The sequence below is a fragment of the Crocodylus porosus genome, unplaced genomic scaffold (assembly GCF_001723895.1).
Source record: "Crocodylus porosus isolate Cpor-Errol unplaced genomic scaffold, CroPor_comp1, whole genome shotgun sequence".
Taxonomy (NCBI): Eukaryota; Metazoa; Chordata; order Crocodylia; family Crocodylidae; genus Crocodylus; species Crocodylus porosus.
The window spans coordinates 5,156,162-5,174,697 of NW_017728944.1; the positions used below are offsets into that span (position 1 = coordinate 5,156,162).

General features: G+C 43.0%; 1 protein-coding gene across 1 annotated transcript in view; it reads right to left on the minus strand.

The window, feature by feature from the left end:
* Positions 1-566: 566 nt before the first annotated feature.
* The window catches only part of FAM134C (family with sequence similarity 134 member C), a 20,226-nt gene continuing 2,256 nt past the window's right edge, over positions 567-18,536 (minus strand). The window contains exons 2-9 of the mRNA XM_019550500.1: positions 15,595-15,701; positions 12,795-12,825; positions 11,056-11,182; positions 8,069-8,153; positions 7,301-7,438; positions 6,466-6,545; positions 5,675-5,807; positions 567-4,706 (exon numbers count right to left, since the gene is read on the minus strand). Coding sequence (XP_019406045.1) covers positions 4,273-4,706; positions 5,675-5,807; positions 6,466-6,545; positions 7,301-7,438; positions 8,069-8,153; positions 11,056-11,182; positions 12,795-12,825; positions 15,595-15,701 — 1,135 coding nt within the window. The 3' untranslated portion in view covers positions 567-4,272. The remainder of the gene's footprint in view (positions 4,707-5,674; positions 5,808-6,465; positions 6,546-7,300; positions 7,439-8,068; positions 8,154-11,055; positions 11,183-12,794; positions 12,826-15,594; positions 15,702-18,536) is intronic.

Genomic DNA, 18,536 nt, shown 5'->3' on the forward strand with positions numbered 1-18,536 from the left:
ATCACAAGGTACCACAAACCTTGGAAACTGCCTGAGAGCTCCATTAAAATGTAAAACTCACAGGATTCATCCAAGTCTCATACTGTTCAGGAAACAAAGCGGACATATGTTCTGCATATGTTCCCATTGAGGGTGGCAAACCTGATTCAGCATGAGATGAAGGCATGCATGCATACTTTTGGTTGGGACCACAATGTGTTTAAAACAAGAAAAGAAAAGCAGCCTTTCAAAGAGTAGTTTAACGAGTGTCCACACATAGGAGGCAGCAATGCTACCAGTATTTAAAAGAGCCAGCACCAAAATAATGTTAAAAAGTTACACCCAAATACAATTTGCAAACATTTTCTGCTCCAGAGGTCTTTGGATATTTCTCTCTTTAAAGAGAGAGGTCAATTTAGTACAGATTGAAGAGGCCAGTGAGGCCAAGAATATTTCACAGCACTACGCATAACAGCTCTACTTTCACATGTGCAACAGGTGAAAATTGATATTTATTTCTTGTACTGCAGCAAGGAATAAGTTTGACCTTGAACTGTTTGTCTCCTACCCATAACTACACATCCTGGGGGGGGGGGGCAGGGCGGGGATTTTGCTACGAGGTCATTTGGTGAGACAAAATGCCTCACTAGAAAAACTGACCTCAGTTCTACCAAAGAGATTGGTTCCTTCCTCTGGTCCTCAGAGACGCAAGATAGGAGAGACTACCACTACAAGTCATAAGACTGCAGAAACTTAAGAGCACAACACTCTCCTCCAAATGCAAAAGCCCTCATAGTGACTACACAATAGACAGTTACATCTGTAAGGAAGTACAGAGCCCAAAATTTCTAGATACCTAATTTTTGTGATGCTTCACTTTAAATCCTGCAGTATCCAGAGCACTGAGAATGGTCTATGGAACTTCCCCTGTGCCTCATTATCAAGGGATTATTTACTCTCCCTTCTTTGCAAGTCCCTTGAATTTTACCAGAAGTAAACAACCTCTGTACACATAATGGAGTATGAAGAAGCAAAGTTATTATACCGAGAAGTTTCAAGACACCACCTTCAGGGTGAAACAAATGTAAGTTTGTTGGCTAAAATGGATTTATCTAGTTGCCTAGTAAAGCCTAAAGCACTTCCAATGAGTTGGAGATCTACAAGTATTTAGGCTTATCAGAACCTCCAAGCAGTTCTGTAACATCACACTGGCACTTCACTGTGGATGGCTGATTTCATACAAGGAATACAAATTTGACCCACTGTTGGAGTGATGTTAGTGCTACTTGTCACTTTCCCACAGCTACATACCATTTGAGGTATTTTGTTAGAAAGTCCTTTGCTGATGTTTGTTCTTGTTCACAGAAGAGAGAGCCACGTGAGGAAAAGGAAAGCCATAAGACAGACATTTTTTCCAGGTTTAAATATCATCTAAAGCTGTATATTACTCATGCAACAGTGCTTGGACTTCATTTTCTTCAAACACCCTGCATGATAACAAGTCTTACAACTCAGTGCATTTGCTGAGGGATCACAGGTGACTTGTTTGTAACAAACAACATTCACACCATTTGGCAAGACTTTACTAAAATTAGCATGCCTTAGCTCCTGCTGTTACTGGGTTTCAAAATCTCCCCACTCTACACTGGAAGGGAGAGTTCAAGGCCTCTTCCCAAAGCATGCCATTGTCACTCCAAGAGGCAGCTCCTCTTGTGAAGAGGCAAGAATGAGAAGCAAATTAGGATGCACTACTGCTTTTGGAGAACAGGAGTCTGTTGTGCTTTTAAGCTCCAAGCTCAGACAAATTTGGACCACTAAATCTTTTAAGAACCAGAAATGTGACAGCTTTTTGTACCATGTTGTTCCTAAGGTTGCTCTTACTTTCTAGAAGTAATTCTCTACCTTACCAAGTAAATTTTAATTCTCAGAGGACACAATCAGAACCTCAGAAAGGAACAGGATGAGTCCAGCATATCAGTTTTAACCTCTTAAGCCAGTGGTGCTCAACCTCTCCAGCCCCACAAGCTGAACAAGTAGTACAGGGCCAGATCCTAAGCACAGGGATTGTCCATGGGCCTGATTTCACCCAGGGTTGATTCACTAGTACAATCCAGCATAACCCCACATGGTGCAACCTTATGCACCGAATCTGGCTTTGGCCTGATCCCACACACTAGATTCAGTTGTGGAGATGGCATGCCAGCGTGGTCCAGCACATGGAACCATGTTATGCAGACTACAGGATTCCTCACAGGTTCAGAAATTTTGGAGCAGGGGAGCAGTGGCAGCTTTAATTGCCATGATGCTAGGAGCAACTAATGCTGCTACCACTCCCTCATCACCAAATTTCTGGACCCATGGGATGACATGGCTCCCTGGGCCAGAGGTTGAGTACCACTGTCTTAAACCTCCTAACCAGGGTTAATGGCTTCAAGCTATTTAAAGTGCTAATGGCTCATTCAGTTATTGCTCCCAATTAGGGACACTCTAGTCTTCTACAGGTGTTGCAGCCCCCTCCAACAGGCAATGTACTGACATGAAAGTTATATTTTAATGGCAGGAGATTCCCAAGATGGCAGCCTATGCAGAGCACTGTCAATCAGATATCCATGGCATCAAATAATTTCAACTACCCTGAATACTAGCATTGAGGCAAGACAAACTTTTAATGCTTTAACAACTCTTGTTCAATGAGCTTAGAAAGCAAAATTATTTGCTTTCATATAGTCATAACTGGTCATAATAACTATGTCCAAGTTACCATCTCTAAGGCTTTGGGAGGGGTAGGAGGAAGGTGAGCTGTGTTTCAAATGGAATATCCTTGCTGAACTACAATTAAAATTTATTTTTATATAAGCAGGCTGCTGACACTAAGTGTGTGTGAAGCCTCCACATAAATTTCACATTTTACTCATCACCTGACAGCCAAGTGACTTCCCAATTCAAACACAATATTAGCCTCTTTCCATCTTGCATCTTATACAGACAAGATGGCCAGAAAAGCAGCTTTCCTGAACTAACATGAGCAAATGAAAATGAGCTTCAACAAGTGGTTTCCCTGACGAGGTAAATTGCTGGCTGCACAACTGTAATCCACTATGGCTTAGAAATACAATGGGAAAGTTCAGCGACAAGGGAAAGGTTGAATGGCTCAGGCCAGTCAGTTTACAGAGCTTTTTCCCTCCAGGTTGCTGGTTTGAGTCTGCAAATGACCAAACTCATCATCTGGCAGCTATTTGGTCATTTCAGTGCCACAGGCTGGTGGCCTCTGTTCTATTCCTACTGGCCACGTTATATCTACATCACAGTGGACCATCAGAGGCCAAGGAGAGAATAGGCTAAGCAGCCCAAATCCTCTCCCACATTCCTACAGAAAGTCCCTCCACAGTAGCTAAGTAGTCACATGACAAGGCAGTGTCACAGAAATGTAGTATTGCTACTGCCCAGGCTGCACCTATTCTGGAGTAAAACTGGGAAGTTTAGTTAGCAGATTTTAGATCTAGAACCAACTCCATTCATTTCAGAAAGGCAAATGCAATAGCAGCTGCTGCACATAGATGATCTTGGAAGGAGTCTAGCCATCACAGTTGATGTTTTATTGCCATTGTCTTACAAAACAGCATAACTAGAAAGCATCATTTTTGAGGAAATACAAGTTGTTATTAAAAGTGCAACAGTAAAAGTTGTGGGATACTGCTTTAGTTATGAAGTCTGCAATAAGTAAATGATCAGGAGGTTAGCTTCTACCCAAGAGCTAGATACTGAGGGAAGAAATGTCAGGCTCTGTGCACAGGAGTAGAAAGAACTAAAAACAAAACCAAAAACAACCAACCTTAAAATATCTAGGTTACAGTATTTAAAGAGGAAGCCAGTCCTGTTCACCTTTTGTTGTAGGTCTACATGAAGGAGGCTGAGCTGCAAGAAACTCTTAATTGACACTTATGTCTGTTTGACTGAGGGAGCACTGGAGTTGCAGACCCACAAAGCAAGTATTAAGTGAGCAGGTTTGGGGCAAGAAGAATCACAGTAGACAATGCAGAATGATGTGTGTGATCATGAGGCTATCCCATCAAAAGCCTTTTCCCTGCCAGTTACCAGAGTGGTTCATTTTAAAATCCAAGCTAGCCCTCTACAATGTCAAGTCACAGTGATGTACCCAGCTAGGATTGGCTGCCAGAACACTGGTACCCAACACAGGAAACAGTTCAGGTGACTGGACAATGCTTTTCCTTTGAAGATTCCCCTTCACTGTGCATGATAGAAAAATGAGGAGGGAGAGAGAGAGGAGATTGCTTAATGGCCTCGCGAGCCTGCAGGATCCAACTGGTTCAGCTCCGACTGATCCAAGAGTTCAAAGTCATCCCCTTCTGCATCGGTGTCCAAGTCAGAGCTGGAGGTTCTGAGATAGGTCTTTGTGCCTCTCTGGGAATTGTCACTGCATGCAGGGCCTGGCTGGGAGGCTCCTGACAAAGCTAATTGTATCATTCCCCTGGTGACAAATCCAGCTAAGTTATTTGTAAGATGGTGTGCAGATGGTAGTAGACCAATAACTTCTTGGTCATAAGGGGGGCGCAGATCTTCTGTGCCTTGGGAGCGGTAAGCAAGGCTTGGAATCCCAATGCTGGTGTCATCCTCATCATCTATTCCAGTCACCTCTGGATTTATGGAAGGGAAGTCAGGGAGATCCCTGGCAAAAGACTCTTCTGGGTCACTATGACCATCCAGGTCTAAAATAAGAGAGACACAAAAGTTAGGCATGATAAGAGACAAAAGTTAAACATAACACACAGTTTCCAAGTTCCCCAGGAAAGTGCAGCTGAGATAATACCATGCCAGTCCCTTGCAGAGCTCAGCATTACCCTATTCTCCCTCTTCTGAGGCTAAGGTTAGAGGTGCTTGTTTCATTTACTAACTCCTTTTCCAAGAGGGCTGCTTGAATGCTGCAGATATGTCTGATGTCAAGACAAACTTCCTCCTGGGACTCTTTCCCAGTGATCAACCGGTATGTAGTCAGCTGCTAAACTTCAGAGAATCAGGACTTGTTCACATGAAAGTTGCACTGGCTTACCCCATGAAATTTTACTTTAAACCAGTTTTATTAAAATGGTACAAATCCTTGCATTGGCCCTTATTTCTGTTTAACCCAGGCATACATTCATTTACCTAAAATTAATTAGGAACTGGGTTAACTGGAAGCCAGTAAGAGTCCTACACTGATATATGAAACGGGTAAAATATGCTTTTGCTTAAATTGTTGCAACTTTATTATGCTGGCAATGTTATACTCTCACTGCACTAATCATGAAAGACAAGTTGGAACGCCTTACAGATAACCTAACCTGACAGCCTATGTTCTCTCTATAACTGCAGACAGTCTTTTAATATTCTTTGAAAGACACTGACAAAGTCCTAGACTCACTACTTTGTTCAGTATCAGAGTTTATGGTGAAACACTTATTTCTAAACTGAATCTGCTCTTCTAAGAAACATCTGCCATTGCCTTCCTGAAGCTTTCTGTTCAAACTGGACAAGGACTCCACCATGTTCTAGCCATGAAGTGGATTTCACTGGGAAAAGCCAGACTTCAACTCTCAGGACAGAACACAAGCCAGATGTGTTCTCTACCATCCATCACACTGCAACATGATAAACAGCTTCTTTAGGACTTATATAGCAGCTACCCCTTTTCTCTCACCTTCAGATCCCTCAGTCAATGGAGTTTGGCCTCTTGACAAGTTAAATGTCCCATTCTCAGTGTAGGAAACTTCAGCATCTGAATGCTCAGACTCAGAGATGGTCAGTTCCTTGGCAACTACAGAATCATCCAGCTTTGAAACAGAAGAAAATACAATTGAGCACATTACTCCTGGCTGGACTGAAGATGATTTATTCATGCTCCAAGCTGGAAAGATTCTGATGACCCAGCAACCTACAAAAAATACAATCCCATCTCTTACACTCCTTTGCAGGGATTGCTGAGGAGAGGGATGTTAAGTTCCTTGTAAGCTGGAGGACATGCAATGCAAACCACCTGCCCCTCACTACTCTTATACCACTGAAGGCCCCAAATCAAGCTTTAGAAGTAATCTGTCAAGGATCCTTAGGGGATGAATAGCATAAATAGTTCTTTGGGGAGTTTTAAGAGAGAAGTTGGCAGACTGAAGTCCGAAAAGGAAAATACTATTTCAGAGCTTTAATTCCACCTTCTCATACTTAGGCATCTTAGATCAAGAGGGGTGAGAAGACCAGAGATACACAGCACTCAGGTTTCTAAACACAAGACCAGGCCATGTGCAAGAGCCTGAGGTTAGACTCTGCCAAAACTTTCCTCCCAACCAGAATATCCTAGGCTTGGGGCCAGACTGCATTCCAGGGCTGCAGTTTCTCTGCATGCCCAAATAAACTGAAAGTCCACCAACACACTAAAAGCTTTTTTCCCCTTCCAAGTTTTGAGGTTTCCTCCATTTCTTAAGCACATCAGCTTACCTTAGGACAGAATGCAGCAAGCTCTTCTTCGCTGTCACTCCCATCATCAGGAGGGTGCCGATTTGATGCTTGTTGACGCACTGCCATGAATTGGAGCAGAAATAAATTATTACTCCCAGAGCAGAGCATTTCTATGCACTCTATCAGACCGAGTAAAACTACTCTTCAAATGAGCACAGTTTGTATCTAAATTGGTCACAAAAAATAGCACTGGACAACTGCCACTTATACATTCTGGTTTGGGTTGTGCCAAGATTGGGATATACTCAGCAAAACCCTTACAATGGAGAGGAAGAAGTTACAGACAAAACCAGCTTTTTCAAAATTAAGACTCCATATTAAAGATTACTTGACTTTCTCATATAGAACATGCACTTCCCTGCTACAAACTAGCTGCTAGAAATTGTAGCGTGCATTACATATGAGAAGGGGAAAAAAAAAGAGTAAGAACAGCTTCTGCTGGTAAGGACTCTGCTCGTTAACTACTGCTACTCACTTACTACAAGGAAATATTTTTTTTTTTGGTTCTTTCTGCCTTTAAAGAACAAGGCATGCATTACATTTTAGTTGTGCTGTATGCAAGAAAATATAGTACGCTCCAGTGGTTAAAAAGGAGGAAAAGCATGGAGCCTTTTGAATTTATACCTAAAAGTAAATGAACCCAGTAACTGTGTGGTAGACACTGATCAGAGTGCTATGAATGTTTGACAAGGGGAATCAAACAGCTGTGCAACACAGGCAGTAGTTGTCAAACTACAAGACTGGGGATGCATTTTAGCGACCAGTCCAGAATCCAGCTGCGTGGCTCATTTTAGCTACTTTTTTGGAGACTTACATTGCCTCTCTCGCTGTTTTGACATCATGTAACCTTGAACACTGAAGTCCAGCCGCTGCAGAGCTGGCTCCAGCTTCATGTACACACGCTGCCCCAGTTTGTGGTACACTGCCAGGGGCCACAGCAGAATGAAGAGCACTAAGGCAAAAAAGGAGGTTGTTAGAAACTTGTTCAGTATGCAACTTAGCAGATCCATTACTGAGTGCTTTGAAATGTGGGACACCAAGTACAATAGAACCCAGATCATTCATACCCACGTGGGTCATAACCCACTTAACTTGCAGTGGGTTGCCGAATGAAGAACAGGACACTGGTTTTCCAGTCAGCTGGTGTACCTCAGTGATTCCCTATATACCTGTTTCCTTCTGCTCTGCATACCTGGTTTACTTTGCAAACCCTCAGCTTCACAGGAGACCTAACCCTGCAAAATATTGAGGTTCTGCTGTACAGCACAACAACAGTAAAGTACTATACTCTGAATCAATGCTGTAGGGGCTGGGCAGTTAGCAGTTATACAGGCTCATTCAACAGAATAAATAAGAGATGCAAAATGCTAGTGTTCAGTATCAGTACAGCCCCAGTGTCCCAAACATACTGTTGATACAAAGATGTTGAAGAGCTGGACAGTAATGACTACATTCCAGGTGAATTTGTTTTGCTATTAAATTTCAATCAGCCACACCAGCTTTGCTACTGAATCCAAATTAGCAATATCAACTCCTCCCATAGCATTTACAAAACCTTTGGGCTTGGGAATCTTGTACTTACACATAAGGTAGGAGAGCAAGAGTCCAGGGATGTAACGGCCCAGAACAGTCAAGAAAGTAAAGACACCACATGCTAAAAGGCAAAACTGCAGGCAGAGAAGACAATGTAAGTTTCCACTGTATTAAAAAATAAAAAAAACTGAATCAAATTATTTCAACCTAATATAACAACCATCTTCTCATACCAACAAAGCTGTTCTGATACTCTAAATAGAACAGGATTGCTGAACAAGATTAGAAGAAGCAAGACAGCTGCCTCTAAGAAACTCTGTCTCTTATTCTATGATACCTTAACATGGCAAAGAAAAGACCGCCCTCCACAGTATCCTGTCCTAGGGTAATAATCTCATATCCTATGGAAGGCAGCTGATAAGCTAAAACATGACTGTGTACAGCGATAGATCTTCCTGAAGATGTGATCAGTTAGAGAAGTGTAAGTATACAGACTTGAATATTTCCTTTCCAAAGAGAACTGTTACAGTGCCAATACAAGTTCTTTTTTCAATAAGACTTTGGACTAATTTTTCAAAAAGTTCATAAACACAGAAAGTGAGCCACAGACCTGTTGTAGTAGTAACAAGCTCTTCAAAACTACTACTAAAGAAAAGTAGTTATATTCACACAAAACAGAAAGTGAAATCAACCAGAGCGCAGACAGGCTTCTGCCCTAGTGCACAAGTAAAGTGAAATGCCCCAAAATAGTACCTCATCTTAAAAAAAGGAGCATTTTGCAGCATATCAGCAGTTTCTATAATATTTCAACAGGCATATAGGTTTGTACACCTGGTCCTTTGAAACACTGCAATTGTTACAATTGTTTATATCCATCCCCTACTCTGCTTGGATGTTCTCTCTGGGTTCAGACACATGTAACAACTGGACCATTCCCAAATATCACCAATTGGGAACCAGTTCACAACTGTTGCAAGTTGGAGGTGTCCACATGTACAGTGCCCTGGAGTTCCAGGCAGAACCTTTTAGGCACTGAAGTATTGTGGCTCCAACACCAGGAAGTGAACCCCCAGCCCATGATGCCTTGCAGTGAATGAGTGGGGAGAGGGTGCTTACACTTGTGTTTTGTGGTTCCCAAGGGGTGAGTAACCTTGGCTGGGGGTGTTTTCACTTTTCTGGTTTCCTTTCTCTCTTAGACACCACATCAGTAAACTTCAAGGGTCTGCAATTGACCGAAGTGTTCATTGTGCTCAACTGCCTTGAAGTGGGCAGAAGGGTGGGGGGGTGCTTGGGACCACATTATCATCATCCCTGGGGCATGCTGAGGGGCCCTGGTCAAGCAGGGAATGAAGACATGCCTGATGGTTAGAACAACAGCTTGTACTGAACAAGCATTGCAAGGGAGGTCATCAATAAAAAGTGCTAACAAAAGGAAGAAGGAGTAGTAGAGTTCTGTCTACATACCAGAGCCAGCTGCAGGTGCAATGAAATGTGGGATACCTAGAGGACTTACCAGATCCATGTCCCAGAACGCTTGACATCCACACATAGCTCTGAACTGGTGCATTGTCAACTGATTCAAAGCACCTTAATTTTCCAGGTACCCTTTTCAACCATCCCTGGCAGCTTCAAACAGATTTTATAAGTTTGCATATCTGTCTGTTTCAGATTTAAACTGCATTTAAATCAGATTCTACATGTAATGCATGTCCACGCCTTCCCTCTCCACCACCCATTAGCTATTCTCTTTCTTTTCTGACCACAAGCCCTTTTGAGGTAGAAAACACCTTCCTCAGTCCCTGGAAAAATGGAACAGGTCCTCAAGGAATCCATTTCTAAGCACTTGCAGAAAGTGATTAGGAACAGTCAGCATGGATTCACCAAGGGCAAGTCATGCCTGACCAACCTGACTGCCTTCCATGGTGAGATGAGTGGCTCTGTGAACGCAGGGAGAGCTGTGGATGTGATATACCTTGATTTCAGTAAGGCTTTTGATACAGTGTCTACAACATTCTCACAAGCAAGCTAAGAAAGTACAGGTTGGATAAATGGACTGTAACATGTACAGAAAACTGTCTGGATCATCAGGCTCAAAGGGTAGTAATCAATACTTCAATATCTAGTTGGCAGCTGCCATCGAGTGGAGTGCCCCAGGGGTCAATCCTGAGGCCAGTTTCGTTTAGTATCTTCCTCAACGACCTGGAAGATGGGATGGAGGGCACCCTCAGCAAATCTTCAGATGTCATTAAGCTGGGGGAAGTAGTAGATATGCTGAAGAGTAGGCCTAGGATTCAGAGACCTAGACAAATTGAAGTGCTAGACCAAAAGAAATCTCAAAAAGGACAACTGCAGAGTCCTGCACTGAGGACTGAACAATCCCACGCACAAGTACAGGCTGGAAACTGACTGGCTAAGTAGCAGCTCTGGAGAAAAGGACCTAGGGGTTACAGTGAACAATAAACTGAATATGAGCCAACAGTGTGCCCTTGTTGTAAAGGCGGCTAACAGCATACTGGGCTGCATTAGCTGGGGCTGGCACATGACTTCTGAGGAGATGAGGAGGGAACTGGGCTTATTTAAGTCTGGAGAGGAGAAGACACAGGGGACTTAACAGCAGCCTTCAACTACCTGAAAAAGTTACAAAGAGGATGGAGCTAGACTGTTCTCAGTGGTGGCAGATGACAGAACAAGGAGTAATGGTCTCAAATTGCAACAGGGAAAGTTTGGGTTAGATATTATGAAAAACTGTCTAATGAGGAGGGTAAGTAAAGCACTGGAACAGGTTACCCAGAGAGGTTGTGAAATCTCCATCCTTGGAGGTTTTTAAGACCCAACTAAACAAAGCACTGGCTGGGATGATATAGTTGGGCAAGGTTAAGCTTTGAACAGGGGATGGGACTAGATGACCTCCTGATGTCCCTTCCAACCTTAAATTCTGTGATTCTATGAATGCACACAGCCCTTGTGTGATACCACTACAATAACTGTAATAATAGTATGCAAGACTAAATGCCAACCATTTAGTTCACTTCTTACCTTGCCAGGATTTTGACTTTTGAAAACCAAGAGATTCCTTAAGAAGTTGGCCCCAGTGACCCATCCTTCAGCTAAGTGGTGGCACAGCTCTGGTATGCTGAGTAACTGAGGGTGAACATAACCCCAGCTACAGGAAACAAAAAATTAGTGAGCGAATGACTTCTGGGACTTAAGGTTTTACTAAGCTAACATCTGATCTTGGAACTCTTCATTATAGAAGCCTCACTATAAAACTGCTTGCTCCCTTCTCCCCTCACTGGCCAAAGTCAAAAAAAAGTAGGTGCTTTGAGAAAGTCAGACAGCTTGCCTGCAAGTGAGCTTGACATATGACATTTCAGTAGGAACAAGGCAGTACTGCAATCCAGCTCCCTCAATTCTTTGCTCAAAAATGCAAAAACTGCCATGCTCTTGGATGCCAAAGACAAGCAAAAGCTAAAAGTAATCATATGCATCTTTATTAGAACATAATAGCTTTGCCAATACCCAACCAAATTTAGAATTCATTCATTTTGTACTCATAATACCAACAATGTCAGCGTCAGTAGTTTAGAGTAACTATAGATTATAGTAGTCTGATTAAACCTACAAGTCTGCTTCCTCCATAATATCAGTGGCATTAAAAGAACTGTAGCTTATAGTAATCTGATTAAACCCACAATGAATCTACTTCCTCTATAGGTGCCACAGAGGCAGACTGACTTGTTCAGTATCATATAAATGTCAGTAGCAGGATAGGGTACTGAAACAGTCTTACACATTCTAGAGCCAACAGCTTTACTACCCAGTCTTCCTCACTGAATTTGAAATGAATTTCGTGGAACGGAACTGAAGTTCTCTCTCTCAATTTAGCCAAAGCTAAACTTTGTAGGAAGATACCTTGGGGAGATAACTAATACATTAGCTTAATTTCTGGATTCTGTTTTTGAAGTGCTTACATCACTGCTGCCAAGAACTCAGTACTGGGTTTTCCAAGTGACCTGTATGCCAGCTAATAAAATCACTTTCACTCTTAAGAGGTGACATACCATTAATGAGTACAAATAGGAACTGTGGTAAGTCACTTGGTATCTGCGCCTTTAGAAGGCAGCTTTCTTTTGTGTTCAAATCCCTTGTAAGACACTTGCTGTTTGACATCTAATGAAGTGGTTTCTACATTTAAGGAGTTTAACAAGTAGCTTTTAAAACCCTAATTTGGGTCAGTAGCGTGAAAAGCCAACAGTTTGTGCCTGGAAGGGGCAGTATTATTAGGAAGGATAACACAACTAGAGTTCTAGTTCAGTCATTGGGCTGCATTAAGATCTCACTATATAGCCACTCCTAGGAGAAGCCTGAAGTACATCCAGTTCTGGTCACAGAAAAAGGGAGTTTCTTGGTTCCAAGAGGAATTATTCTGTCAGCATAACATATCCACCGAGAAGGAAGCTCTCTATACATATTGTGCACCGTCTTTGTAGCACCTCCAATTTAGATGGAGGTCTACAACACTGAAGCAAACATCCCTGTTGAACACAAGAGGAAAACTAATGCAATCTGCCAAAAGTCATAACAAGAATTTGTGGCAGAAGCAGAATAGAACCCAGGACCACTTGCTCCAGCTGTTAAACAATGCTCTGAAACCAAGTCAACATGACAACCACATGCAAAAAACAGTTATGGCTAACATAATAAAAACCCCAAACATATAAAAGAGAGGTGTAATTAATAACATACAAGAGAGAGATGTAGTTAATATTTCATACCTGTCAGTGTCTGATTCATCAGTTCTTGCCACTAAAATATTAAGAACAGATATTGCATTAGTTGCAAGAAATTTCACCATAAGAATCTTTATTTAAATGGGAGTTTCATGCCAACTGATACAGAATCAGCCAAAACAAGTATTACAAGTAAGCAACTACCAGGCATGTGCTGCTTTGCACTGTACTATCCGAGGCCAGGACAGCAAGAAACAGCTTATCCCTATTAGCAGCACCCAGTGTGCAGCACAGAATGATCTGGAAGGCTATTCAGCTTTATAGTTTTGCTAAAACTGCCATTCCTGTTTCCACATGCGGTATATACACCCTTTACTGTGCTGGGTGTGCACAGGAAGGGATGACTCGTTGAGATACCCAGGAGAAAAAGGTTCTTTGACACTTTACTTCCTTGAATGAGACTTGATGAGGGACCTGAGAATACGCTATTTCTCCCAACTAACCTACGTCTGGGTTACCAAGGGACTTGAATGTGGAATCCTAGGTGAACAAATACTAGAGCTGTGCGAAGTTTCAGTCCCCGATTCTATTTGGCAGAGATTCAGCAGTCGAATCTCTGATTCAGTTTGGATTCAGGAGACCCCTTAATCCCTCCAAATCAATTCTGAGAGATTCAGTGACTCGGACACAGACACAGCTTTAAATGTTTTTTCTACATACCTCAAGGTACCAGGCAGCTAGCTCATCAATGGTGCAATGGTGAGATGGATGAAGCATCCCACAAGAGTGCAGGGGGGGGCTCAGCAGCAGACCCAGAAGTGGACCAGAAGCACCCGGCTTGGTGACTGGTACCTCCTGGGTCTGGGGGGGAACCTGGGGTCTCCCTGTGGCGGACTGCTGAGGCGGGGGGGGTGGCAGGGCTGCATGCTTCCTGGGGAACCTGGAAGTGGACTGGAAGTACTTTTGGGTTCACCGCCAAGCATGCATCCCCCCCTCCTCCCCCAGTGGGACACACCATCTGCCCCAGCATCGCAGTGTTCATGAGCCATGCCTGGTACCTCAAAGTATGTAGAAAAAACATTTAAAGCTGTGTCTATGGGCGAATCGCTGATTCTCTGAATCAGCATCTAATCTTTAGATTCAGATTCAGCCAAACTGAATTGGGGACAGTTATCCAAATCAACAAACTAAATCACGGTCCCTGATTTGGGCCGAATCCAAATCTGAATCAAATACAGCCCATTTCACACACCCTTAACAAATACTACCATAAGCTTGTTTAGCTTCCTAAGACAGCTGAAGCAAGAAACTGCCAACTGCCATGCCTTACCTTATGTTTTACATTGTTTCCTGGACTGCATAAAGCTTCGCACAATCTCTATTGCTAGGCAGGAAACCAGCCCTTGGGAGATAGGAGATTTGGCTTTGAGGTGGCAGGTGAGAAATGCATCCAGCCTTACCTTTTTAAGGCAATGCTGACCACAAGTTCTACATGAAAAATTGTAATTTCATGTATGAGACTCAGGCAGTTGTTTTTAAAGATGTCCCCTCTGACTTTCTGAACATCAAAGTGACAGTCTAATTCACCAACCATTTTTACCTTCTAAAAATCCCTGAAACCAAGCCTTCAGTGTATAACAGAGAAACCCAGCCCTATTCTTTATCAATCATTTATTTCTTGCTTATTAGGACAGGAACTTGTCTTCTATGCAGTAAGTACCCTGGGACACTATTCTAAACACAAGTTGTATAATGGGAGCTTTGTTTATTTCTATGGTATAATATAGAAGCTCCATTAGTCTAAGTTAGCGCTGGTCAAGCTCTGGTCTGTGGGCCAAATGCAGCCCACAGAGCCATCGCATATGGGCTGTGGGGCTCCCCACAAGTCTTGAAATCTGGCAGTGGGGAAGCAGTAGCAATTATATAGCAACCCTCCCCCCCACCAAAACCCCAAGCCCCATTCTCTGCACAGCTGGTGAAAGCCAGGCTATGCTCCCTTTCCATGCAAAGCCAAGCCAGACCCCCGGTTCTAGATGGGAACTGGGCCATGTCCCCTTCCCTCCCGAGGGATCTGTACCACACCCCTTTCCCTATTACACTAGGTCAGAGCCTAACTGCACCTCCCCACCCTCAAAGCAAGGCCACAACCCTGCAGACCCAGGTGGGACTGGACCACACCCCCCACCCCATGGGGTTGGGTTGGGGCCTGGCAAAGGGTCAAGCTCCTTTGCCTTGTGGAACTGACTTGCTCCCTCTCATGTGGCCAGATGGTGACCAGGCACTAATCAGGAACACAAGCTGGATCTAGCCCACAGATGGGCTGGGCACTGCCAATCCATCCCCCTGGGAAAAAAGCTTGGGCACCACTGGTCAACCCATCTGTTTGCATAGTTTCCTTGCATCTCTGTAAGAAGTAATCTCCAAGACTTTACAGCCAAACATAGGGGAAGAAGTTGAGAGTTCAAACTTATTTACACATAGGACACTTCATAATCTTTTCCAGTGTGTAGATAAGATGGAACATGGATGACATCTCAAAATCTGTATTAAGACATCTCTTGATAAACTGTAAGAAGCCCAAGGTCTTATTAAAAAGTGGAACTCAAGAGGGAGCACCAAAAAGCCTATTCTTAATGAGCTCATTTTCTACTGTCATACTTCATAGGTTTTCCAGAGCAACCAGCAAAAAAGAGCTTATTTTCTCCAAAGATTTCTTCAGAATTTCTGCTTGCCACCAACTTTTAGCTTTCGGAATCTATAACTTAAGTAATTTAAAACCAAATGGTGCAAAAAGCGCTTGCTTAGACTTCTAACACAGATGCGTCTTCACACTGCTAGAACTTACCTTGAATTTCAGGCCAAATTCTGTTCTTCCATTGATCTAAACAAACTATTATCATCAGGCTAAATGCAATCAAGAACACCAGCCGAAGAGAAGTCAGTGCAAAGAACCTATGAGAGAAGCAAAACAAGAATCAGGACATGGGTCTCTTTCTGCTAAAATACTGCTATGCTTATTTGAGAGGATTTCCGCATACACTGGCTTTGGAAAGATAAGAAGAGAGCTCATTTGGGTGTAGAGGGCAACAGACATCAAGAATAAAGAGTGGTATTCAGCCAAAGGAACTGGACAATCCATACTCTAGGAGTTACCACTCTGTTGCGTTTTACTGCTGAAAATAAATTTCTGTTACAGTTAGAGACCAGTTGTATCTTAACCTTCTGAATTCACTGGGTATGCCACATGACCTGGCACAGGGACACTGACACAACTCCAGAAACGTAGTATTAGGGAAGCAAATTTTGTATCATTGGAGTTAGTTTGTCAGCATGTTCAAATCATCATAACAGTAGCAATGCTGAACTATTTATGAACTATTCTGAATTAGTGAAAGCCTCTGATTCCAAGCCAGACTTTCTGATTCACTTTCTTCTGCATTTCCTACTTCCTGGTCAATGCAGTTCCTCACATTAGCATTATTAATGCTGTATCCATTATACCGCAGACTATGGAGCCAGTTCAGTTAAGAATTATGACTGGAATGAGGGCACTGATCCCAAAGCACCTGTAGACAGATCTGTCATCTACTTGTGCTGCTTGGCCCAAGAGGGGTACTTGTTTTCATAGAATTACCCTCCAGGGCCAATAAATAAGTCTTCTGTACCTGTTCATTGTTTCTCTGGCACAAAGCCTTGGCCTCCAGACTGTCTATCTGTCCATAAGCTGAAGTAAGAACATGCCCTCCTCTTACACTTGCCCAATTAAAAGGAAATTAGTTTTATGTTTCCAGCCATGTCACCTGCTACATGCTTCCTACTCCCCACAAGAGCACCCCAAACTTAATGGTGCTTATCTGAGATTGTCAGCTGCTAAAAACAAGAGTCCAACAGCTTGACATCAGCATCCCCAATTCAGATCATTCCTCTGCTGCTGAAATAACTCACAAGCTCAACACCTATCTAATAAGCTTAGCTTTCTCTTCAAGCCCTTGACTAAATCAAAGGGCAAGACCAATTGCTAGAGACAGAATTAACAAGGCAGGTTTACAGGGAAATAGATATGTTGCATTTAAGAGTGTAAAAGCTTGCTCTGAGTTTAAGTGCAGTATTCTGGTGGAGCCAGAAGAAATATGATGCACCTCACCATAATATGGCAATTTTCACACAAAAGCTCAAATAGTAAGCTGGTAGTCTAAGGTCTTGTTAGCGGTTACATGCAACTCTGTAGTTCTCAACAGGGGGGCCGTAGCACCCTAGGGTGCCATAGGGTACAAGGAGGTAAGCACTCGTTCTTCCCCACCTGGCCCCTATGCAAGCAGGTAAGTGCAAGCTCATCTGCCTGGCTCCAGTGCAAGGAGGTAAATTCATACTTGTCTTTGCCTGCCCTGTTGGGAGGAGCTAAGTGCTCACTCCTCCCCCCAAGATGGTGAGCACAGTTTCATCCTTGCCCAGCTCCAGTACAAGGAGCTCAAGACAGTCAGCTAAGCTCATACATTGCCCTGCTACTCTGTAGGAAACTAAGGGCTCCCTCTTCTCCCACCCACCACCCTCACCTGGGGTTCAGTGCTACAATAAAAAACGATAAGTTAGTTATTGAAATAGGGTTCCATTTGATTCACAGGAGTTATGGAGGGGTGCCAGGAGCCTAAGAAGTTAAAGGACCACATCTTACCAAGATAATCGTGTTGCCATAAATTAAACACACAAAAGGTACAACTTCTATCAGTTCAAAAGGTGATATCTGTTCAGTTCTATAATGGATTCTTCCTCCCCCTCCTCTCAGCTTGGTGCTTTGTAAGGTCTGAATCCAATACCATTAGAGAAGCAGACCGTTTAAATTCCACAGACAGAGAATCACATACTTAGCAATCTGCAAGGCAATGTGAACATATCTGCCTTGAAATCCATCCAAACTAGTACACAGTGCAAGCAGTACCCATATAAAAATAAAGCAATAGAAGTGGGTTAGTTCTGAAAATTACCTCTCTGCCCAGAACCACCAAATAGGATTTGACCAAAAAATATATATGCAACAAAATAGACCTCCCAGCCCTCTCCAAATCCTGAGATTCTTAAATCCTGAAAAAAATTATTGAAAACCCAAAGGAAGAGAGACACCTAGGAAAGATGCTACACAGGAGGTGATTTCAGAGATATCTTCCTACCAAGGCCCCATATTAGACAGCCACCATCATTAAAAATTTCTATGAACAAGGGCATATGACCAATAATCCCTTCAATGCCCTCAGCCTAGCGCAATGTTCCCAGGCTGCCCCTGAAGAGTCACTTCTCAATTCTCCTAGGGAAGAAATGCAGATGAAAGTGACAGTAAAGGAGTAAACCAAAGTCATGAGATGCCACTGATGAGTGCTGTACAAGAAACTGCTGGCTGATTAAATACCAGGGGCTTCAGCTCCCTTGACACAAGAGATTCTCTGCATAAACACATTAATGAGCATGTTCCAAGCAACTCCAACAGCATCAGGGTTACTTTGTGCAAGACTTCTAGTTTAACTAGCAGACTTACTTTAAAAACAGAAAACGTCCTAGCAGGCTACTAATAAGGTAAGAGATTCAGGCAATAAAACACTCAAATGTTCAACTCTCCCTCTATGATTTGGCTCTTGCTGCTGATGACAGCATAGAAGCAGAGCCTCAACACTGTCCTCTTATAACAGAGCTTGGAGATTAAAGACTAGCCTGGAAAAGCGCAGGCTCAGGGGTGATCTGATGGCCACCTATAAGTTTATCAGGGGTGACCACCAGGATCTGGGGCAACGTTTGTTC